The 25,552-nt window shown below is 37.2% G+C and overlaps 1 protein-coding gene across 3 annotated transcripts in view; it reads left to right on the forward strand.

Annotated features, from left to right (window-relative positions):
* AVL9 (AVL9 cell migration associated) overlaps positions 1–25,552 on the forward strand; it is a 55,401-nt gene that overhangs the window by 23,987 nt on the left and 5,862 nt on the right. For 2 of the 3 annotated variants that reach the window (XM_023639482.2, XM_023639483.2), the window contains exons 5-15: positions 422–511; positions 1,187–1,253; positions 2,447–2,487; positions 3,240–3,278; positions 7,729–7,798; positions 8,081–8,619; positions 16,107–16,241; positions 17,401–17,620; positions 20,603–20,720; positions 23,281–23,334; positions 23,818–23,906. In XM_023639482.2, coding sequence (XP_023495250.1) covers positions 422–511; positions 1,187–1,253; positions 2,447–2,487; positions 3,240–3,278; positions 7,729–7,798; positions 8,081–8,619; positions 16,107–16,241; positions 17,401–17,620; positions 20,603–20,720; positions 23,281–23,334; positions 23,818–23,906 — 1,462 coding nt within the window. The remainder of the gene's footprint in view (positions 1–421; positions 512–1,186; positions 1,254–2,446; positions 2,488–3,239; positions 3,279–7,728; positions 7,799–8,080; positions 8,620–16,106; positions 16,242–17,400; positions 17,621–20,602; positions 20,721–23,280; positions 23,335–23,817; positions 23,907–25,552) is intronic. The other variant, XM_023639484.2, reaches the window with a different exon arrangement.

Raw genomic sequence — 25,552 nt, forward strand, 5'->3', positions numbered from 1 at the left:
CGGGCTGGCCCCTCAAGTTGGGGTTTTTTTTTTTATTTATACTATTTTGACAACCCAGAATCTCCATTGGTGTCCAAGGTATTCAGTGGGCCCCGTAAGATGCACTTTTTCGCATACTCATGTTCACATCAGTCAGCAGGTCTGGAGAGGTTAAGTGTCCAGAGTGTTGTGGCCAAGTGATGGAGCAGACCCAGGAGGTCTATGCCCAGTCTCAGTCACTTTGCTCAGTGTGTCAGGCACTTTTCAACTGCAGCTGAAGAGCCAGAACAGGTCACTTAACAGCTTTCAGCTGTGAATAGTAAGATATTAAAGTTGACAGTTACCAACTTTTTTCTCCCTGTTCGCTTGAAGTTAAAAAGTTGTAGAGTGTGTGTTTGTTACTCTTATCAAACCAGCGGTAATATCTCTTTTTTTCTTTAAGCCTCTCTATGGCTTACTTCAAGCAAAACTTCAGCTCATCACACATGCATATTTTGAAGAAAAGGATTTTTCCCAAATTTCCATTCTAAAGGTAACTTTATACCCTTCTCTGGATGTGTTGGCTGAAGACAGATTCACAAATCAAGTAAATCTTGTCAGTAATGTTGTGAAAGGTAATCATTTATTAGCTTAAGAATTTAGCCAAACTGTCTTTTATTAGGAAATAATGGCTACAGGTGACTGTAACTAGCATAAATGTTTCTATTAATGGATAATCGCCCTTTTGCTATGGCATTGTTTCTCTGAATTTCCCTATCTTTGCAGTGCTAATACACTGCACAGTATGTTTATATATCAGGCTTTTGGTTTCTAATTCCCACACCAAAAAACCAGAAAAACCACGTGACTGTTTTCTGAAGATGAATAACATGTTTTTCTGCAGGCTGTCATGAATGTGTAGAACATGGATCTCTCCTGGATTCTAGGGAGAGTAGGACAGTTAGGTAGTTAGCAGGGATGTAGAGGGAATTTATCCTAGGAATCCATACCACCATGTGAATGAGTCAAGCTCTAAAAGGTAGAGGAAGAGAAGGAAGGGGTGCTAGAAACTGGCAAGGTTTCAGACAGACCTCGATTGTTTCTAAATTTAGGGCCTGGCAAAACAAACTGCCTTAATTAAAGAACCAATTTTTTCCTGATCATCATATTTCTAATTCAGTGTCTAAAATGATAGTAAAATGTTCTAAACTGAATCTGTATTTTATAGGAACTTTATGAACATATGAATAGTTCCTTGGGAGGAACTTCGTTAGAAGGATCCCAAGTATATCTGGGTAAGTAGCTTTTTTACAAGTCAGAAGAAATGCAGGCCTTTTTGTTTGGCATCCTGGGTTGCATATAAAACTGCATGATCAGATTTACATTTCTGAATGGGATCTGAATTCTTCAATGTTTGATGCTACTGCTTCCTTGAATATCTTCTTAACCAGCATTTATATTGAGAAGGATTATAACATACTTATATGAATATTTACAACTATTATTATATAAGGCAAATTTATGCTTTTTCAGGATACTAATGGAAATTTTTTCTTTTCTTTATATTAATGCTGACCAGGTCAATTCCATGTTGTAACAGAGAGAGAGAACAAGAGAGAAGGAGATCTGCTTAGCTCTTTTCTCTTCTAAGATTTTCCACGTTGGGGGCTTTGTTTAATTTATACTATTTTGACAACCCAGAATGTCCATTGGTGTCCATGGTACTCAGAAAGCACTCAGTAAATATCCTTTACATGATTTAAAAAAAGGTTTTAATTACATAATGATTTATACTCACTCAATTCCTATTTTAGCCTGAAGTAGCCAAACTGTGGTAGTTCACTTTTGCAGTCCTGTGTGTAGTGTAAACTGGTTACAAAACACCTATCCTGTGAACATGTTTTTCTCTAAATTATTTTCTCTTGTCCTGTGGCAAATGATCAGAGAAGACTGTGATTGAGAAATAGTAGCCTATGGAGTATAGTGACCAAAAACCATGTTTAAATGATTGACTGCCACTGCAATATAAACTTCATAATTTCTAGATTTGTGTAATTGGTAAGATGTTTATTCATTGGGGAGAAGGTATTAGAGCTGCACTGTCCACAGCAGTAGCCACTAGCCACGTGTGACTATTTACATTTTGATTAGAATTACTAAAAATTAAGTAAAATCAAAAAGTCAGCTTGTCAGTCACACTTGCCACACTTTAAGTGCTCAGTGGCCACGTGTGACTACTGTATTGGACAGTGCAGATTTAGAACATTTCCATCATTGCAGAAAGTTCTCTTGGAAGCGCTGTGTTTGACTATTAACAATAATTTGGTAAATTCTGAGTATATGTTTGTGTAATCAAATATTAAATATTTTAATATTTGCGTATCCCTACTTTCTTTTTTTACCTGCCTTTCCTTAGAGGGGGGAAAAACTTTCTTTGACAAAACCAGTAGGTTGTAATCACAAATTAGCTTTTTTGTTAACATTGTAGGTCTGTCTCCTCGAGATCTTGTGCTTCATTTTCGACACAAGGTATGGTACCTTATTTAATTTATGATGTACGAAAATTGTGCTCATTTAACTGGGCAAATTCTGTGTGCTACATGGTCTAATGCAGGTTGTGGCATAACTGTGTTTTAGTTCTTGTAAGACAGCTCTCTTAATGATATGAAGTCGAAAAGTGTTGGTAGTGCTTGTATGATAGAAATTTCTTTAAAGTATAGAAATGTCTGTTTATTTCTATGCAGGATAGGATATTTTTTTCTATTGTCTTTGTAATTTCAGATATCATGAAATTTGGAGAGAAACATGTTTTAATTTTGCAGAATATTTTATATGCTGCCCTGAGAATGAAACATTTTCCAATAAAATATCTATGCTTTTGCCTTGTAATCTTTATTATTAAAGCATATGTTGACTAGGACATACACACATTAATCATTCATTTAACAAACATTTATTGAATATGTGCTATGTGAATGCCCTAGACATCCAGAAATAAATGAATGGTCCCTGCCCTTTAAGGAGCTTTCAAATAGTTCAAGCAAAAATGGCACAACTCCTTCCAAAAAGCACAATTTGTTAGAGGTTTATGTGGTTCTCACATTTTTTAGAGGACACAGATAATATTTCTCAGTATAAGTTCGTAATTTTCAATGCATTTTTTAAAGCACTGTAATTATTTAATATTATTGGTTAAATGATACATGGCTCTGCTTGAAGAAAGGAAAAGGCATATGGACATGAGTTTCTTATTTTAATACAATTTTTTTTTCTTTCTTCAGGTTCTAATCCTGTTTAAATTAATTCTTCTTGAAAAAAAGGTGAGATTTGAAGGGATCGAATATTTAACATTTAGTGACATTTCTTAAATACTATATAAAATTAAAACTAATGGTAAAGTATAAATTAAGACTTTTTGCCTATCACATTGTGGTGAGCCAAAGCACCATATTCTGGTTCACTACCATAGACGTATAAATTCATCAGTCTTTTCTGGGGCCAGTTTAATAGTATTTAGTTATCAGAATGGTTTTGACTACAGGTAACAGAAAACCCAATTCAAACTGACTTAGATAATACGGAAATGTATTGACTCACTTCAGACTTCAGGATTGGTTGACAAACTGGTTCAACTGTATAATTAAGTACGTAGATTTTTTGCATCTCTTTGCTCTACAGTCCACAGTGTTAGCTTTATTCTGAGCCTGGTTTCCATTGTAGTCTAGGATATCTGCGAACTGTAATTGGGTTATATTCTTTGCCTACCTGAACCAATAATTGTTGTCAAAGAAATGTACTGACTGGCTTAAACTTGGGTTTCAGACCACGCTGTCTAGTACAAAGGGATAAGATTGCTATGATTTTAGACCAAAGATTTAGATCAGGGATTTTAGACCAAAGGTCTACAAACTAGGCCCCAGGGCCAGATCTGGCCCACCACCTATTTTTATAAGTAAAGTTTTATTGAAACACAGTTACACCCATTCATCAACTTATTGTTTATAGCTGCTTTCACACTACAGTGGCAGAGTTGAGTAGTTGCAACAGAGACCATGTGGTCCGCAAAGGAGAAATACTTATATCTAACCCTTTGTAGAAAAAGTTTGCTGATCTCTGGTTTAGACTAGTCAGGAGCCATCCCTGGATCTGGGGCCAGTTTTATATACTATATTACTGTGCTCACTCGAGTAGGGGTGATATGGATATTAGAGAGTCGACCATTTATAACATCCAGTATCACTCTTTACCTTAAAAATATTTATTCCTTTGACCCAGTAATTCTTCTCTTAGAGGTTTATTTTCCAGAGTTAATCCAAGTTGGACACAAAGCTCTAAGAAATTCTATCACTGAGTCATTTTTAATAATGAATTATCAGTGAATAACTAAGAAATGGTTTATCTTGTGTAAATTCCAAACAACAAAAAAGATTCTGAGACTTTTTATTGTTGTAAAGATGTTTCATGGCATGTTAAGTGAAAAAACGTTTGTCCAACTATGTGTCAAGCCCATGATCCTAATTCTATAAATAAATGTATACTTATTGGAAAGAGACTGAAAGGAAAGACATCAACTATTTGATGAGAATGTAGTTTATATTTTTAAGAAGGAAGTACTTTTCTGTACTCTAGTTTTCTACAATGAATATGTATTCCTTCAAAGAGAAAAAAGTAAATTTTTTAAAAAGTGAATCTAACATATACCAGTGCAATGTTTCAACCTTTTTAAAAACGTTTTTAATTGTAAAGTATACGTAACATGTAATTTACCATCTTGATCATTTTTAAGTGTAGAGTTTAATGGTGTTAAATACATTCACACTGTTGTGCTACCATCACCATCCATCCACAGAACTCCTTTCATTGTGCAAAACTGAAACTCTGAACCCATTAAACAATAGCTCCTCATTCTGCCCTCCCCCAGTCCTCCCTGGAAACCACCCTTCTGCTTCCTGCTCTGTGCGTTTGGCTTGTCTAGGTTCCTCATATAAGTGGAGTCATGCTGTATTTGTTTTTTTGTGACTGGCTTATTTCCCTTAGCATAATGTCCTCAGAGTTCATCCATGTACAACGTATGTCTGAATTTCCTTCATTTTCAAGGCTGAATAATATTTCCTTGTCTGTACATACCACATTTTGTTTACCCCTTCAGCCATCAGTGGATGCTTAGTTTGCTTCTACTATTTGGCTCTCGTGAATAATGCCACTATGAACATGGATGTACAGAATCTCTGCTTTCAATTCTTTTGGGTATATACCCAGAAGTGGTATTGCTGGGTCATATGGTAATTCTGTTGTTTGTTTTTTGAGGAACCACCATAGTGTTTTCTATAGCGGCTGCACCATTTTGCATTCCTCTCTCCAGTTTCTCCATAGCCTCACCAACACATTATTTTCTAGTTTTTTGATAGTAGCTATCCCAATAGCTGTAAAGTGGTATCTCCTGGTTTTGATTTGTATTTCCCTAGTGATTAGTGATGTTGAGCACCTTTTCATGTGCTGTTGGCCATTTGTATATCTTCCTTGGAGAAATGTCTATTAAAGTCCTTTTCATTTTTTCATCAGGTTTTTTTGTTGTTGTTGAGTTGTAGGTTTCAAACTGGTTTTATTCTTTGAGGAAGATTAGCCCTGAGCTAACATCCACTGTCAATCCTCCTCTGTGTTTGGTTTTTATTTTTCCCTGAGGAAGATTGGCCCTGAGTTAACATCCATGCCCATCTGCCTCTATTTTATGTGTGGAACGCCTGCCACAGCATGGCATGATAAGTAGTATGTACGTCCATGCCCGGGATCTGAACCAGTGAACCCCATGCCAATGAAGCAGAGCACGTGAACTTAACCACTGTGCTACTGGGCCAGCCCTCAAACATTTTTATTGCAACTCATAATAAAAATACTTTACCTTGCAGCCTAGAGCACACATGGATATACACATCTGAAACAAAAGTTTTGCAAAATAATATTTAGTCTAGCTACATGCAGTGGCATTTATGATCAAATAAACTTTATTTAATGTGGCAAATCACAGGTATACTCTTTTTATATTGATTTGGTAAAATAAGGATATCCTTTAATGCAACAATTGGTTTCTCTGTGCTTACAAGGGACTCCTTAAATAAGACCAAAGCAGAAGGAGAACACAGACAATTGTGGTCTGTCAAATAGCACTTTAATGTCACTAAATGGTTTGTTTAAAAAAGAAAAAAAGCTCACAAGCAAGTCTTTGCTTGTTTTTTTTTTTTTTCACTCATTTAATTATTGCCAGTGTTAGTTTTAGTGCAGTATCTAACTGAATCCTGTTTCTGATTAATATTTTTTCTTTTTTGAAGATTTTATTTTTTTCCTTTTTCTCCCCAAAGCCCCCCCGGTACATAGTTGTATATTCTTAGTTGTGGGTCCTTCTAGTTGTGGCATATGGGACGCCGCCTCAGCATGGCCTGATGAGTGGTGCCATGTCCGCACCCAGGATTCAAACTGGCAAAACCCTGGGCCGCCACAGCAGAGCGCTCGAACTTAACCACTCAGCCACGGGGCTGGCCCCATTTTTTTTTTTTCCCTTCAATTTTTGCTCTGAGAAATGTCAAACCTACAAAAAGAGTTGATAGAATAATATAATGAACAGTTTACACCCTTCGTCTGTATTTACCGATTGTTAACATTTTGCCACTTTTGTATTAATATTGCTTTATGTATGTTCATTTTTCCCCCCTGAATCATAATAATTTTAAAGTAATTGTGTACATGATGGTACTTCACCCCTTAAGACTTAGGATATATTTCTTAAGAATAAGCTATGTTGCTTCATAACCAAAATGTCATTTTCACAAAGAAGAAATTTAACAGTAATACAATAAATGATATCTAATATACAGTCCATTTTCAAATTTCTCCAGATGTCATGATAACAGTGTCCTAAAACTGGTTATTTTTTCAGTCTGGGACCAAGGATCATGCATTGCATTGTTAGGTCTCTTGAATCTCAAACAATTCCACCACCTCGCTCTTTTTTTCTTTTTCATGACATTGGCGCTTTTCTTTTTTCTTTCTTTTTTTTTTTTTTTTTTTTGAGGCGCCCTGGCCCTGAGCTAACATCCGTGCCCATCTTCCTCTACTTTATATGTGGGACGCCTACCACAGCATAGTGTGCCGGGCGGTGCCATGTCCACACCCGGGATCTGAACCAGTGAAGCCCGGGCCACCAAGAAGTGGAACGTGCGCACTTAACCGCTGTGCCATTGGGCCAGCCCCTGGTGCTTTTATTTTTTAAGAATCCAGACTAGTTGCGTTGTAGGATTAGTCTGATTGTTTTCTTGTGGTTAGTTTCAGATTAAGCTTTTTTGGCAAGAATACAATGCAGGTGGTGGTGTGTCCTTCTCATGGCATCACATCAGGAGCCCATAACTGTTTGTAGTATTACTGGTGACGGGAAGTTTGATCATTTGATTAAGGTGGTGGTTGCCAAATTTCTTCATATTAAGGTACTTGTTTTGCCTTTGCAATTGATAGGTAATTTCTGGGATGATAAATTTTAAGCTTTGTGAATATCCTGTTACCCAACAAGCTTTCACAATAGCTTTAGCATCCATTGATAATTTTACCTGAAGTATGCCTGGTGATTTTCTAATTCTATCATTAATTCTATATATATTAGTTTTTTTCTGGAAAACTCTTTTGGAAAGAAGAATTTTCCCTCTCTTCCCCCCGCCCCCTTTATTTTAGTATCATTGTGGACTAATGGATTTTCTAATTTAATTTTGATTGAATCCATTTCAGGTTCTATTTTATATTTCTCCAGTGAATAAATTGGTGGGTGCCCTGATGACTGTGTTATCCCTTTTTCCAGGTAAGAGGGTAGCAGTATCCTCTCTTTGTTTTGTTTAACTTGTACTGGGTAAAAGTTTTCAAGGATAAACTCGTTAGGGTTAACATTTCTATTTTAATATGACATTTTTATTTTGGAAATACCCTTTGGCTAAGATTTTCTTTCTTTTAATTCAAACAATGTGCAAGCGTAGCCTATTAAAATTTTTACAGGCAAGTTCCACTATTTAGAACAGAATATACAACTCTTATTTTGTTCTGCCTTATTATAAGCCAGGCTTTTCTCCAATATTGTATGTTTTAGGCATGATTGAACATGGTCTCAGTGACTCTTCTCAGTACAGACCCCGAAAGAGTATGTCTGAAGATGCTGCGCTTCAAGAAAGTAATCCCCCCGCAGATGACTTTGTTTCTCTATCTGCTCCTGACCTTTCGAATACCAACTTGGGAAATGTCAAGAAAAGCATGACAGGAAACCGTGGAGGAGATGCCGCCATCAAGACTGAAGAACTTTTGTTCCAAATAGAAGATGACAGCAGCAAAGGACAGGAACCCAATGATACCAATCAATATTTGAAACCTCCTTCTCGCCCATCTCCAGAGTCTTCAGAAAGTGACTGGGAGACCTTGGATCCTAGTGTCTTAGAGGACTCCACCTTGAAAGAAAGGGAACAGGTCGGGTCAGAACAGACAAACTTATTTCCAAAGGAGTCTGTGCCCTCTGACAGTCCTCCAATTACTGTACAACCTCAAGCTAATACCGGCCAGGTTGTCCTGATACCAGGGCTGATTTCCGGTTTGGAAGAGGATCAGTATGGCATGCCCCTGGCCATCTTCACAAAGGTAAAATTTAATGTCCTTTATTGAGGGCCTTCAAGAATCTGACAAAATCCATTTAGAATTTAACTTTTAGTGTTGAGCACATTTTCAGGTCTGAAAATTTTCCTTGAAAACTGTAAAATACATAGCAGATGTGTAGTGCTGTGGCATCTGTGGCCATTGTGTAAGCTACGGGGAATTAATTCAGGAGGTTCTGATTGGAAAGTTTGGAAACCTAGTAGGTGTGAGGTCGGCCATCACTGAGTTGGGTCTTTTTAATTATTCACATTTATCTTTGAAAAAAAGATGAATTCAGAAAGTTCAAACAGTCTTGTTTATACTTAATGAATAGATATTAAAATACTACAATTCCAAAAGCTATTTTTAAAAGTAATTTTATAAGGAAAAAATGCTTAGATGGCTGACTTAAGTATTAATACACTTCATAGATATAATGTTTTGGTTAACTTGCTCTAAAAACTATTTTTTTATTTTTTTAATCAAAAACCATTTAAAATGTATTTGTTATTTTTTTTAATAGCTTAAATACAACATAGTAAATCAAATTGAATCTTCGATTCAGGATCTTATGTCCCAGAATATCGTTTCTTTTTGGTTTTGTTTTGATTATTTTGTTGAGGTCATATTGTTTTATAACATTGTGTAGATTTCAGGTGTACATTATTATATATCACTTTCTGTATACACTGCATCATGTTCATCACCCATAGTCTAGTTTTCATCACTCACCATACATATGTGCCCCTTTACCCCTTTTGCCCTCCCCCCCGCCCCAGAATATCATTTCTTAATGCCAGTAATATGTTAAGATTCTGGAAGCTACATTATTTGGATTTTTTAGTTTTTTCATCCTATTTAGGAAAAACCACTTATTTTATTGCCATTCATGAATTATTTTTCAAAATGGAGCAGAAAAAAAGACATTCCATTTCACTCCTTAGTCAACAAGTATTTATTGCCTTCCTATGTGCCAGGCACCATACTAGGTTCTAAATTCTTACATCCACGATCTTGTAGTCTACCATGAAAAACAGATACATCTTTCTAGTAACTAGAGCAAATATTTGTTTTTCTCTAAATACCATCCTATATGCATGAAATAAAACTTTATGTGGAAAAGAAAGATGGGTAATATTGACTTGAAAGTATATTTCTTCCTCCGCTGTACTCTGTGATAAATTCTTTCTGGGCTTATCCAGCTTTACAAATTCGTAGTTGCCCTGTGTCTCAGAGAATGTGTCTTTGTTCATTTTGTGGCCTGTTGGGGGATTCTGAAATTGTCTTAATTGGTTTCATGATTGAACTAATGCAGTTTCTTAAAACTGGGATTTAGGAACCTGGGGAGAAAACTCAGGGCTCTCAAACCTACTAGGTATAATCAGTAGCCACAAATTGCGGGTTCTCTGAACTTCCATGTGGTTGACATGACTGCATATACTTTTTGGAACCCTTAATTGAGGGAGGCCCGACCCACCCACTCTCTAATTTTTATCATTGTGGAGATATCAAGAGGGAGATTGACTGGGGAGGGATTTAGTTTTTGTCTGTGAGGCTGCTGAATTAAACAAAGCAGTGTAAACGTGTATTTTGTGTGCTGTCAATAAACCATGTTTGGCAGAATATTTTATTTGTGTGCATTATACCAGTACTGAATATAAAATGAGTTTACCACCATCATCATGGCAAATAAAACATTTTTCTTTTTGGTTTTATGTTCTATGATGTCCTGATTAAAATCTAATTTGTTGTTTAATCACAATTTTAAATACAAATGCTGATTCTTTCATGCCAGTAACTTTAGAATATGAAATATTCTTAAAAGTGAATTGTCTTCAGGGTTTTTTTCTCTTGAAAATCTTAAAATGCTTGTACAAAAGAAATTAGGTTAGCAAAGCATCTTGAAAAGTAATTTCAAAAATAGCCCGAGTGAAGCTTGGATGCCTGGGGAATAAATATTGCTGAAGTAGGATAGTGAGCTTTGAAGAGAATAATAAGCTGACTGGTCCCCTGATTCAGTTAGCATATGAATACATGGAAACAAATTTCTACATAATAAAACGGTTATGTCTGGAAGAAAGTCCCCAGCTCTCCAGCCTTCCTGTCTTTTCTCTGGTACTTGAAATTGCCTGAGGGTGATGCCTTTCATGTTCATCTTAAGAGAGAAGACTTTCTGCATAAATGTTGTGGCTACCAGATTGTAAAATATGCTTGAACCTCTCCCAAGAGCTGATTTAAGAAGTATAGGGAAGAAACTGGGATACTGAGGGGGAGGTGATGGGACTAGAGGCAACTTTGGGGTCGAATATCCATGGGATGAGGGGAAGGGAATGGGGAACCAAAGGAGAAGGAGGGAAACTGGAAGATGTATGTGTGCTAGGGATGCTTCGCTGGACCACACCACTTTATAACCAGAGGAAAGTCGAAGGAGAGTGAGGGAGATGGAAAAAAGACAAGGAGGAAGTTGGAGTAGCTGTTTTCAGATGTCAAAAGACTGTCCTGAGGGCTTTTCTTCCATTTTTCCCTGATTTTAAATCTTCCTACCTCACTACTGAAAGAGTTCTGGAATTGGCCACACCCTGGAGCAAAGCGCTTAAGAGGAGGACGGGCCAGAAAGGACTAGAGCCTCGGGAGTGAGGATTCCTGCCTGTTTTCATCTCCTGAATCGTCTGTCCCCCTCCTCTTTTCTAGTTAGAGATCATATTTATTTCCTAAAGTTAGTTGAGTCTTACCATAAACGGAACTCCGATGAAAAGTTACCTCAATCTCTAATTGAATAAAAAGTGATTTTTAGTGGTTGAGGAATAGGGAAGATGATTTTAGGCAATCACTAAAGAAAATCTCTTTGTGAGTTTTTCGCTTTTTTTAAAAGATCAGCGGCCACTTTTTAGTTTTTTTAGTTGTATGTATCTGGTACTTTTTTTATCCATACATAATTGCCTCCACCAGATCACTTAGAATTCTCTTAAATTTCAGTTGTAACTTTTTTAGTAAAACAAATTTTTGAAAGAGTTAAAAGGATATGTAGTTGGAAACCAAATTTTTTTTATCTGCCACACATATTAAATTCCTTTAAGTATTGCTTCTGAGTTTAGAGTTTATATTTGGTTTACTTGCTTGCAAATTGTCACTTTCAAATTTAGGGAACCTACAAATAACGATTGACTAGCTAAAATATCATGGATGTGTGTTTATGAGTTTTATTTAAGTGGAACCATACTTTATTTTTTCTCTTGACATTGTTTTTAGTTTCCTCCTTGTTTTTGCATGAAGTTGCATATTGTTATTCCTGTGTAGTTTTTAATTTTCAGCTCTTCTACAGTTTATCAGTTCTGTGGATAGACCATCTACATTGTCACCAATTTCTGGCTACTACAAATAATGCTGTTATGAAATTCTTACTCAGGAATCTTGCTGTACACATGCAAGAGTTTCTTTAGGATTCAGTACCTAGAAGTGGAAATACTAGATCACAGGGAATGGGTCTCTTCAGCTTTACTAGAATAATTCCCAACTGTTTTCTAAAGTGGTTGTGACATTTTCTATTCCCATGGTTGTAAAAGTTCCCATTAGTCCACATCCTCAGCAACACTTGATATTGTCAGACTTCTTAATATTTAGCCAATCTGATGATATCTTGTGGATCTTAGTTTGCAATTTTTTCAGTAATAACCGTCAAGGTTGAAGGTCTTTTCATATTGTTAGTAACTATTTGGATTTCCCTTTGTGTAGTATCTGTTCAGAGCTTCTGGATTGTCTTCCTTGATTTGTGGAACTTCATATATTCTGGATACCTTTTTTCTTTATCAGTTTTTTCCTTTATAGTTAATACTTTGGGAGCCTTATTTAAGAAATCCTCCCCTACTTCAGGGTCATGGAGACAATCTCCTATATCATCTTTCAAAGCTTTATAGTTTGACCTTCACATTTTGGTTTTTATCTACCAGGTTTAATTTTTGTGTGTAAGATTGCGGGGAGAGAGTGTGTTTCTGGACTTTTTGTTGTTGTTCCGCTGGTGTATTTGTCTCTCCCTGGGGCATTCCCACACTTTGTTAATTACCAGGTATGTCATGTCAGGCAGAGGAAAGTCTTCCCCTCTTGTTATGTTTCTTCAAGAGTTTCTTAGCCCTTTGCGTTTCCACATCAATTTTAGAATCAGCTTTAGTTCTCACACAGGTTGAGATTTTGATAGGGATTACCTTTAAACTCTAGATCAATTTTGGAGAGAACTGACATCCCTGCAGAGGTGAGAAAATGGCAGTTGCTCCTGATCATATTGTAGGCCTTGCCAAGTCGCAAGAGAGAAGCCTTTGCAGCTCTTTAGCACATCAGCTCACAATAGTTCTACAAGATTTAGCAAGCTGAGGTGTGTTAGTTTGTTTTTTAATCGTAAAAACATAAAATGTATCCTCTTTATCATTTTTTGGCGCATTTTGAGTAGTGTTGAGTTATATTCATTGTTGTGCTACAGATCTCCACAACTTTTTCGTCTTTCAAAACTGAAACTCTGTACCCACTAAACAACCACTCTCCCCATTCTTCCTTCACCCCAGCCCCTGGAAACCACCATTTTTTCTGTTTCCATGAATCTGACTACTTTAAATGCCCTGTGTAAGTAGAATCTTACAATATTTATCTTTTTGTGACTGGCCTATTTCACTTAACATAATTCCTCAAGGTTCATCCATGTTGTAGCATATCACAGGATTTCCTTCCTTGTTGAGGCTGGATAGTATTCCTCTGTATGTGTATCCCACATTTTGTTTATGCATTCATTTGATGGTGGACATTTGGTTTGCTTCCACACTTTGGCTATTGTCGATAATGCCGCTATGAACATGAGTATGCATATATCTCTTCAATTTTTTTTTTTACCATTACATTCTGCAGCTTCAAATATAGAATTTAAAGTACCCTAGAAAAGTGGAAAGCCAGGGTGGGCTTGAGTATAGAGGCTGCTTTATGTGATAGGACCCACGCTCTTGCTGTCACTACATAAGGACCTTTAAAAGATTTAGGCTAAATTGATCATCATTAAAAGTAATGAAGGCAACATTTTAGAGTTATTTTGAACTATGTTAAATACTTTTATATAAATATGTAATGGTGAATTCAATATGCAAAAGAGTCCAAAGCGTCTGTGATAAAAAGTCTCCCTCTCATTCCATCCTCTCTATTCAGTTGCCGTCTCCAGTGGCAACCGTTATCAATGTCTTCTGTTTCACTTTGCGGGTATTTTGTGCATAAAAAAATGCATAGATATTTTTCCCCTTCCTTTTTACACAAATGGTAGCAGGCTATACCCGTTTTTATGCCTATGTTCCTTTTTACAAAATATTCCTTGGAGGTGAGCTTCATCGCTCTATTGCTGTCCTTTGTTCCGACGACCATTTATTCAGTTCGTGAATGGTTAGGATTCCAGTCTTTGAACTATAACAAATACTGCAATAAAAAACTTTTTACAAATCTCACACCTGAGCAGGTATATCCATAGGATAAACTACAAGAAGTAGAATGCTAGGTCAAAGAGTATATATATGTATAATTTTTAAGGAATGTATTTTTTCATATTTTTAAAAAGCTTTGAACTATTTATTTTTTAAAACAGACTTCTTAGTTTTCCTACTGTTAGAGACTTGGCCAAGAATTCCATTGTTGACAATAGACTTTTCTTCCCTAACAGTCAATTATGAAATGTAATACTGTCAGCAATTAAATTCTCTTATTACTATTTTGCAATATAAATCTTTTGTAATATTTGGCAGCTCTGAGAGTGCCTTTATCAAAAGGATTCTCAATCTTAGTTGGGGGAGTGGGTGTTCTGGGGTCCACATCAAGTTTAAAAGAGCATTCAATATTGTAATATTTATATTTGGAAACAGTTTGGAGGGAGGAGTTTATTGTTTTTAAGCACATAGCACACAAAGTAAAGCGTGAACCGTGAACCTTGACCTGGCTGTTCTGACTGATTCTGACTGAGGAACAGGGGTCCTGTCAGCCTTTCGTCGCAAGAGGGCGTAGGGTGAGAAGCACTGATGAGTGTCTCTGATGCAGACAGGGATTTATTTTTGCTACTTCTGTTAGTGTTTTGTCGAGCAGAGGAAGACATTATGAAGAAGAATAAGAATGAAACCAAGTTGCTAGACCTATGTTCCAACTTTTGGAAGTCTTCTCTCCCGTATTAAGTATTTAACAACCACTGTTAGGTACAAGTCATGTCCTAGATACAGTAAAGAACATGAAGTACCAAAAGGGAGATCTTCAGCCCTCAGAGAGATTCATCTTGTGATATAAACAAGACATCGTCCAGACAACTATAATTCAGTGTTTTTTAAAAAAGTGATGAGAAGTATAAATAAATAAATAAAGCTGTCATAGGACTTGAGATTGAAAACAAGTTCAGGGGTTCCACAAGTCTGCCCTCCTGACTTGGTACACAAATTGTGCCACTGATTGAAGATCTGTCTTGATTTCGAATCTTTCAGCAGAAATTCTACTTCCTCCTTCAGTGCATCATTGCAGCATTAACACCTTTATTCTCAGGAAACATGCTGTTTTTTTGTATGCTTAACTGCCTGCTGTGGTTTAGCAATTATAATTTTCAGGGCAGTGGTATTTTCAAATACAATTCAAATGGAAATTAATTAAATAGACAACTATTGCCAGTGTCATTTTTGCTTTAAACATTTAGTAGCAAATATCTTGAAATGTATTTTGCATGGGTTTTTTTTCTTTCTGTCTGTCTTTTTTTGGTGAGAAAGGTTGGCCCTGAGCTAACATCTGTTGCCGATCTTCTTTTTGCTTGAGGAAGATTGGCACTGAGCTAACATCTGCTCCAGCCTTCCTATATTTTTTGTATGTGGGATGCTACCACAGCATGGCTTGATGAACAGTGTGTAGGTCCACACCCGGGATCCGAACCTACAAAGCCCAGGCTGCCAAAGCAAAGCATGCAAACTTAACCATTACGTGACCGGTCTGGCCCCTTTGCGTGATTTTTAACAAAGACAATAAAACAAATGCTATGCAGTGCTTTGCTATTCTCATATGGCACTTCAGTGGTTATGGGCAGATGCGTACATTTTAAAATTTTACTGGAAGAAACTAACAGCTTTCTACTAAACAACATACTTTTTAATGGGCTCAAAAGTTCATTTCCTAAATGAAAAAGTCCAGTTCATTAGTTACTGTGGAGGCTTTTGTAAGTTGACCCGAGAACAAAGTGATCAAGTAGCACAGCGTTCCTCTTAGACCGCTTTGCCAAGATGTGCCCATTCGTGGAGAAGACGAGCGCTTAACTGGACTTAACGCAGTCAAGACCTGAGGTTCCTCTGGAACGGATTGTAGTGAGTCAAAGGTCAGCTGCGTTAGGGATGGCCTGGGGATGGGGGAGGATGGGGGATGTCTTTTCCTACCGCCAGCTCTCTAGGCTTGAAGAGAGGTGGCTTTTCCGTTGCTCTTCTAATATTTTCTGTTGCTCTTGTAATTCATAGGGATATCTGTGTTTGCCTTACATGGCATTGCAGCAACATCATCTTCTCTCTGATGTCACCGTTCGGGGATTTGTTGCTGGAGCTACTAACATCCTTTTTCGGCAACAGAAACACCTCAGTGATGCCATTGTGGAAGTAGGTTTATGTATGAGCGCATGTCCTTGACACTGCTGGTCCCTGTTTTCCTTTCTTAAATAGAATTGTGAGGGCATAGTAATAACACTAATAATGGTAATAATTGCTTTCTCTGCCAGGCGTTCTAAGCACCTTAGGTATATTAACTAATCTAATTCTCATAACTACCTGTGAGATAGGTATTATTACTGTCCGTATTTTACACCTGCAAAAGCTAAGGAACAGAGAGATCAAACAGCTAATAAGTGGGTGAGCCAGGATTTTGACCCGGGCAGTCTGGTCCTACCACAATCTCACAATTAAAATGTGTCATTTAAATAATCTCAATACTCGTAGCCTGTTTAATAAGCTCCTGATATCAAGAGGAAGGAGCTAGAGATAGATATTTGACATCTTATCAATATATAAGAAATTTAAGCCATTTTACAAATGAAGTATTGTGTAAAAAAAAAAGGGGGGGGAAATTTCAGTCACCCTAAGGTTTTTATAGTTTCTAACAGAAAGTACCAAAACGTGCTTCCAGGGAAAATGTTTATAATATAATAAATGACAAATCTGGGATTCAAAGCTATAGGTATTATGATCCCAATTTTGAGGAAGAAAAATATATATATACCTTCCAAGACAGAGGATACAAATGAGAGGACCACAGAGTTGCTTCAACATTATTAGTTACATTCTAGTGCTGAAGTTGGTTGGGGGTTCATGGGTATTTGTTATTATACTGCAAAATTAAACTGTAAGTTACATATATTTCTTTGTATATCAAATATTACATAATAAAAATATTCCAACATATCTCTGCACTCAACAGAAAAACTTAGGACTTATTGTATTCATTTCTGGTTGTGTGATAAAGGTGATTTTTACTACACATTTCTATATATTCCAAAATATTTACAATCCACATGAATTTTATAATTCAGAATTAAATATTTATGTGTGTGTTTTCTAAAAACAGAAAATGAGCGTTTTTTAAATAGAGAAAGAAAAAAACTTTAGTGTAAAAACCTATCTCTTTCTTAAACTCACCTTTTGAGAATGCTGTTATTCATATTTTTTATTTCCAGCTCCAACTTCCCAATAGTTACTCTTTAAAGTGTGGCATGGATATCTGCGTGAATGCCCAGACTCTGACTTGTACCTGGGTACCCTCTAGGTAGAAGAAGCTCTGATCCAGATCCATGATCCAGAACTCAGGAAGCTGCTTAACCCAACCACTGCAGACCTAAGGTTCGCAGATTACCTAGTGAGGCATGTGACTGAGAACCGGGATGATGTCTTCCTGGATGGCACGGGCTGGGAGGGAGGTGACGAATGGATCCGAGCCCAGTTTGCAGTCTACATCCATGCTCTGCTGGCTGCCACACTACAGTTAGGTAAGGAGCACATGGCCACTGTTTCATTTTGTAACATTTTGATGTTTTGAATTGTGTAAGAAATACATTTTCATTGTAGAAAAATTACCTGTTATTTCCTCATACAGAGATAACTACTCTTAGCATTTTGAGTAGTTTATATCCTTCCAGACCTTTTTCTATGCATGTATTTTGGATTTTAGTTTTGTAATATTTGTGGTAGTTCTTTTACAAAAATGGGTCCCATTATACGTGTTTTTGAAACTTAGTTTTTCTTTATAATAGAAAAACCTAGATATGTATCAAGGCAGTAAATGCAGATTCTTGTCACTTTTACATGACTGCTTAGTATTCCACCAAGTGGAAGGGAATATCAGTATTTGGGAGCTATTTATAAACATTACTTACATGTTTTTAAGATATAAAGAGGGAGAAAAGAGAAATATAAAAAATGGAAATCACATTCTAAGTGATTAAACCTTGAAATTTATTCCCCATTCTAAGATATATTATTCCCGTTAAGTGGTTAAAATTGAGCAGGTAAACATCGAATCACTCCTATATTGAAACTATCTCATTCCCTAGAGAAAAAAATACATGAAAAGAGAAGCGAAGCTCTGCGGTGGGCTTTCCCACCAGGGATGCCTGCCACCCTGGACATGTAGTGTTTAGCAGATGTTCAATGGATGTGTTGTTGTTGTTGTTGTTGTTAAAAGAGTGTTGAACTTTTGTTTTTCCTTTTTTCCATTATCTCTGCCACAATTTTTCGGTTTTTTTAAATTGTGGTAAAATACACATAACCAAAAATTTACCATTTGAACCATTTATCAGTGTATAGTTTCCCAGTGGCATTAAGTACATTCACATTGTTCTGTCAGTAGTTTTGTTGTTCTTGCTTTGGGGGTTTTTGTTTTTGTTGCTGAGGAAGATTGGCCCTGAGCTAACATATGTGCCAGTCTTCCTCTGTTTTTTCTATGTGGGACACCACCACAGCATGGGTTGGTGAGTAGTGTATAGGTCCATGCCCAGGATCTGAACCCTGAACCCCAGCCCTCCAAAGTGGAGCACATGAACTTAACCACTATGCCCCTGGGCTGGCCCTGTCAGTAGTCTTTTTTAATCAACCCCACCACTGCCACCTCCAAGGTTAGTTTTTAACATAGTATATATGGAGTTTGAAAGCCAAGCTTCAGGCATATTCTTCATTTGTAAGGGAAAGCTATGGAGCAAGTCCTTATTTGTTAGTGGGATATTTTTAAATGTCTGCCTCTTCTACAAATGTAGCAGCTGAGACAGCAAAATTAAATCCTTTAACCTGGAACCATTCAATAATTTAGTAAGAAAACCTGAGTCTCCATCAGTCGTGTTGCTTTAAGAGTAATTAATTTAGTTTTTAAAAATATTTGCCCTGGGGCCAGCCCAGTAGTGCAGCGGTTAAGTTTGCACGTTGCACTCCAACTGCCCAGGGTTCACTGGTTCGGATCCTGGGTGCGGACCTACGCACTGCTTGTCAAGCCATGCTGTGGTAGGCGTCCCACATATAAAGTAGAGGAAAATGGGCATGGATGTTAGCTCAGGGCTAATCTTCCTCAAAAAAATTTAAAAAATTAAAATAAAAAAATATTTTCCCAGGTACCTGTAAGCACTGTATAATAGTAACAGCTAACTTTTTTTTTTTTTTTTCTGAACACTTAATATGTGCAAGGACCTGTTTGGACCACTTTACATCTAACTCATTTTATCCTCACAGCAGTCCTGGAGGTAGACACCTTGTTATCCTCATTTTCAGAAGAGAAAATGAGGCATAGAAAGGTTAAATAGCTTCCCATCCATCTGGTAAGAGGCTCTTCTGGAATTTAAACCCAAGTAGTCTGGCTCAGGCCCGTGCTGTTAAAGGAAATTCAGCGCAATGAAGTGTTGTTTGAGGAATATGTTAGTAAAAGAACTTCCTTAAGGTGTATATGGAACCATGTATATCCTTCTCTTCCTTTCCCAGCAGCAAAAGTCACGTTTCACCTTCAAAGCAAGTAACTTGCAATTAATATAGCAAGCAATAGCCATTTGAATCAGTTCTCCAAACCTTTTTTTCTCTTCCAACTAGAAGAAACACTCTGCATTGAAGTTTCTCCATGATACTGATAAAGCGGGAAAGTTTTAAACATTAAATATGAAAATTCACCTTGTTATTTTAAGTATTTTGACAGTGAAATGCATGGAAGCTCAAGAGTGAGTTTCACCAAATAGACAAAGTCCAGAGAGGAGAAAATAAAAATAATGGCTAATAGAACCAATTCACATATTCTTTCTAATCTTTTTTTGTAGAAAATGACATTTGTGAAAAGATAGAAAGATACCCTGATTGCCTACTTTATATGTATACATCAGTACATGTACTCAGTCCAGCCTGCAGTGGGGTTTTTTTGAGGAAGATTGGCCCTGAGCTAACATCTGCTGCCAATCCTCCTCTTTTTGCTGAGGAAGATTGGCCCTGAGCTAACATCCGTGCCCATCTTCCTCTATTTTATATGTGGCCCGCCTGCCACAGCATGGCTTGATAAGTGGTGCCAGGTCCGCATCCATTATCTGCACCAGTGAACCCAGGGCCACTGAAGGAGAGCACGCAAACTTAACCGTTACACCACCGGGCCAGCCCCTCGCCTGTAGTTTTTGTTTAATAAGTAATACTATGCCTTCTAACTTTGGTAAGGAGAACATGGAAACATTTTGGAGTTGTAAGGAACCGTAGAAAATATCTGCCTCAACCCTCTTATTTTCTGGTTAGGAAAATGAAGTTCTGAGTGATTATGTGACTTGCCAAAGGCCACATAGCTTTTTAACAGGATTTCTGGAACAAGACCCAAGTTTCCTGACGTCTGGTAGGCTGTCTCCCCAAAAGAACAGGAGGTGGGGGGATAAAGCCATTCCTTTACCCTGTTTGGTTGTTAATCTTCACATCCCTGACAGACTACAGTCCAGCTCAACTTTCAAATATTTGCTTGACAGATAATGAAAAGATATTGTCGGACTATGGGACAGCCTTTGTTACAGCATGGAAGAATACTCACAACTACAGGGTCTGGAACAGCAACAAGCATCCAGCACTTGCAGAGATAAATCCAAAGTAAGCACGTCCTCTGGAGATTAATAGACGTAAAATGGTTGTTTTATCAAGTGTGCCCCAATATAAAGAAAATATCTTAACTTTGATGATATTGTGAGTACCTTCAAGAATCTCCTTAAGTAGATTATAAAAGGGCTCCCAAATACAGAGGAGCAGCTGAAGACTGCTTCCCCGTTCACACTTCTTACACAAAAAGCACAAGGCATTTTTGGAAACACTCACATTTCTCCCAGCTCTTGGTGTAATTGAGAGAGGAAGCTCTGGCACATGGCAATGCTCAGTATGTGATACTTCTTCTTTCCTTTCCCCGGATCTGCACTTCAGCAGGATGGTCAAACAAGATAGAAATCTTGAAGGAAATAGCACTGGTTAAAACTGAGAGGTTATTTTAAAACATGAAGTGTGAAAAACTAAAGTTGATATTTGAACTCCTGGATAAGTGGTCAAACCTAGTTTCCACATCAGATTCTAAAATTCAACAAAATTTAATACCTGTCACAATATTGAATGTTTTCTGGGCAAAGACTTTCTCCCACATGGGCATAAAAGACATTTAAGCATGCTGTGGAGTGGGGCCATTATGAAATAACACCATCTTTGTGTGAATGAAAGGGAATAGAGGCTAAGGAAATCATTGATACAATGTGTACATCCTGGGAACTTATTTTTGAAATTAAAAGATTAAAATGATGGTTTTTTATGATACAAGCATACACTGAATGCTGTCATTTGTATTTTAAACTTTTCCTTCTTGATGAGAATTAAACAAAAATCGACTTTGTACTGACTACCATATTCTTTGGGAGCTAGGTCAACTTAGCTAGCCGGGGATGTGAATTAAGCGGTCCTGGAAAGAATGCTCCTCCCCCGCCCCACACACAAAATCTAGATGTTGATGTCATAGTAACTTGGAGAAGCATCTGCAAGGATGAGGTACTGTAGCAGGGTTTTGGAGAATATGTCTGTTAAACTTTGTATCTATCAGGAAAAATGACTGGGTTTATTATTTAGCACTAGTTTCAGTGAATTATTCATTATACTGGGCTGTAGCAGAAACTTATTGCCTTTTGAATGTGGTAAAAACATAGAGAATTAAAAGGCAAAAACATTTTAAAAGTATTAAATGAAAGGGCTAATAAGAGTTCAAAGTATTTTCCTCACTAACTGCAAGGTCTGTATTCTAAAGAGTGATGAGGAGAAACAGATGTGACTTGTTTGCCTGGTGGCACTTACTGTAGTGGTGCGGAGGGGGTGGAGGGGGTGGCACCTGTCACAGTACAGCATGCGGGGCCGTCCGGTCTCTTCCCCCAGTGCTGCACACAGGGAACCTGGTCACCTCTCTAGCCAGTCTCTGCATCTGCTAGTGCCTTTCACTTGAACCAGCTCTACTGATGTTCATACGGGTGCATAAGAGGCTTAGCTGGAATGGGTTTTCAAGGATTGTCAAACAGTACTTTTAAAAATGTGTAGGTAAATTGAGGTTATTTGGATTGAAGAGAAGGCTGAAGAAAGCCCTGAAATACATAGGTAGGGAAACCATGCAGATATGATAGCCAGCAGATTTTCAATATTTTTACCAAATTAAAAACAAGAAACGATAGTCTTCGCTTGTTATCAGGGGTATAATTTAGAAATATTCCAAACTAATTGTAAGATTTGAGATCTATGAAAGCCTGCCTTCCTCTCTTAAAGATCAGAGAAGGCAGTCCTCTAACTTGCCTTAAACAGCAGGCATATTTCATCCTTTAAAACACAGCATTTCCAGGAATATGGAGAATGGGTAAATTCTCTCTCAGCTCTTTCAACCTGTGATTCAGTAATCCAGAAAGAGAGGGAAGTTGTTACGTATGCTTAATATGGCCAATAAAGAAATTTAATGTTATCTGAAAAGCCATAAATAGCATTCTGCTGTTTTTATAGGTGGCTATAGATTTCACTAGGGTCGCTTTCTTTGTTAAACATTGACAGAGAGACCTTAGAGTATGTGATAAGAATTTGGATATTTGTTGACTTCTTTTAGTGTAACTTTGGTCAAGTTGCCTAATTTTTTTAATATATATATAATTTTTTCCCCTTTTGTGTATTTTTAAGACCTGCATTTTGAGTTTTTTCTAATAGAAAGTACAGATGTTCCTGATCCGTCTGCAGATCTTCATATGATCAACAGCGCACATTTATAAGATAGCCAGAATCAAGATACAAGCCGGGCCACGGCTAAGTTAGTAACTCCAACCCTACCTGTCCTGGGACGCTTTTTAAAAATGTTGAGGCTTGCCCCACCCCAGAACAAATAAATCAGAACATCAGAGTAGCGCTAACACAAACCTTGCCACCCAAGAAAATAAACACCTGTTTTACGAGTGAGGAAATAAGCACGAGAGGCTCCCGTAACTGCAAGTGGAGAGCCGTGATCAAAGCCTGGCTTCCGGACATCACGTTCAGAGCACCGCCGCCCGGCTGAGTCACCCTGCGATGTTTACGAGACTTCCTTGTGATAACCCTGATTTGTGCCTTTACTGGTGAAAACACTCATGACCTGAACTCCAACTTTGTTTTGCAGCCACCCTTTTCAAGGCCAGTACTCGGTGTCAGACATGAAGTTAAGATTCTCACAGTGAGTATTCAGTGAAAATACTAGGAAAATTCTTATGTCTGAATTTATGCCATGTGTTTCATTGCTAATTGGGAATTGTTTTCTCCACTTGATAGACTTGTGCTTCAAATAGTAACCAAATATGTGCATAACATTCTCTAGCTCAGCAGTGTGTATGTTTCAAAGTGAAAACACTGCTGTTTCATGGAGAATGGTGTGAACTAATAATAGGATTTGCCATTTTTATTCTGGTGAAGTAACTTTAGCAATCATGACTGTAGGGAGAATTAACCATACATCCTTATGTGCTTATCACTTTTTGGTTCATCTTAAACATTTTAGTGTTTCCTGAAAATTCGCATGCTTAAAAGGTTAGTAAATTAATTGATCATAACAGATAATAATTTAGCTTCTTTTCTCAATGCTAATTTGGGGGATGGTCATAAAGTGCAGGGTGTGTGTGATTTTTAAAAATTGTACTTAACACTTCTTTCCTTTACTCAGTTCTGTTCAAAACAGTGAACGTGGCAAAAAAATTGGAAATGTCATGGTTACAACCAGCCGGAATGTCGTACAAACAGGAAAAGCTGTTGGTAAGGCGTACCTTTAGCCAGGAACAGATTGGAATCAAAACACATTTCTCCTCTGTCCTCAATATATCACTGATAAGAACATAAAGTTTTAGAGATCTGTATATCACATAATAATACAAGGTGGTCAAATACAAAGGTGTTTTTTTTATTTTTGTCTTATTCATTAAAAAAAGTTCTTATGGCACCAGATAATATCAAGCAAAGTTCAGCAAATTTGCCACATCTGATAGAGAGTGACAGAATTTTCTGCTGAGTTCACTGTTCTGTTCCCAGGATTCAAGCTTCACAGGAGTTTTCTCCCCAATCCCTGAGCTGCCCACAGGTCTTTATAGACAGTAGAGAGCCGTGATGAAGGAGGGATTAGGAGCTGCTGTCTTCTAAGGGAGCAACACAAAATAAAGAAAATCAGTGAAACCAACAGTTCATTTTTTGAAAAGATCAACAATATTAGTAAACCTTTATAGACTAATAAAGAGAAAAAGAGAGAAGATACAAATTGCCAGTCTTGGGAATGAAAGAGGGGACATGACTCTAGATCTTACAGAAATTTAAAAAATAGTAAGCAGATATTATGAATAACTTTATGCCAGTTTTTTGACAACTTAGATGAAATATACAAATTCTTTGAAAGACTCAAATTGTGCTTAATGCTGTTAAAGTGTTAAAAGTGCCCAAAACTGATGCAATAAGAAATAGAGAATCTGAGTAGCCCTGTTAAATAAATTGAATTAAAAATTTAAAACCTGGCCACAAGGTTTTTAATTTAATCCAGGCCCAGACGGCTCCACTTATGAGTTTTATCAAATGTTTAAAGAGTAATACTAATTTTATACAACCTCTTCCAGAAAGTAGTGGATGAGGTAATACCCCTCAGCTCATTTAATGATGCCAGTTTACCCTGATACCAAAGCCAGACAAATGATAGCCTCTTCTGCACCTAGCCTTTTCACTTAAAATATTTGGAAGGCTATTCCGTATCCATTCTAAAGAAATTTCTCATTCCTTCTTTTCTGTATTTTTAACTTTTTATTTTTATATAATTTCACACTTAAAGAAATGGTGCAGCAGTGTATAAGGAACTCCCTATGATCTCAGATTCACCAATTATTTACATTTTGCCACATTTGTTTTGTCATATCAGTATGTAAAAATGGGACCCACCTCCTTCCTTAGCTCCTGAGAGAGATTACTGACCCTTACTGAACACAGTTCAGAAGCCCCAGGACTAGGTGATTTCTGTGCCGGGGTCCTCGTAGCTCTAACATTCTGTGTGCCTAGAGATAGACAGCGTTAGAGTGCTGCTTTACAGACTCGTCTGAGAACAAACACAGGGCTCACAGCCCTCTCATTAGGTTTGCTTTATTACAAGGGAATGGAATTTGATATATAAGCATTTATTTCCATACAATATTATGCATTTGACTTATTTTGAATTCTTACTTTTTAATAGAAAAATTCTACATCATAGATTTATGATGTCAATTGTTGCTTAATATTTAGCAACGCTGCTGCTGTTATTTAAATTCTAAGGCCAGTTCTCTTCCACACTTTCTTCTCCAGGAATAGTGGGAGTATATGATTCAACTTAGTTTCACTTTAGCGTCAACTTTGGGGATAATGTTCTTTAAAATAAAACAGACCTGGGG

This window comes from Equus caballus, chromosome 4 (assembly GCF_041296265.1).
Source record: "Equus caballus isolate H_3958 breed thoroughbred chromosome 4, TB-T2T, whole genome shotgun sequence".
Taxonomy (NCBI): Eukaryota; Metazoa; Chordata; class Mammalia; order Perissodactyla; family Equidae; genus Equus; species Equus caballus.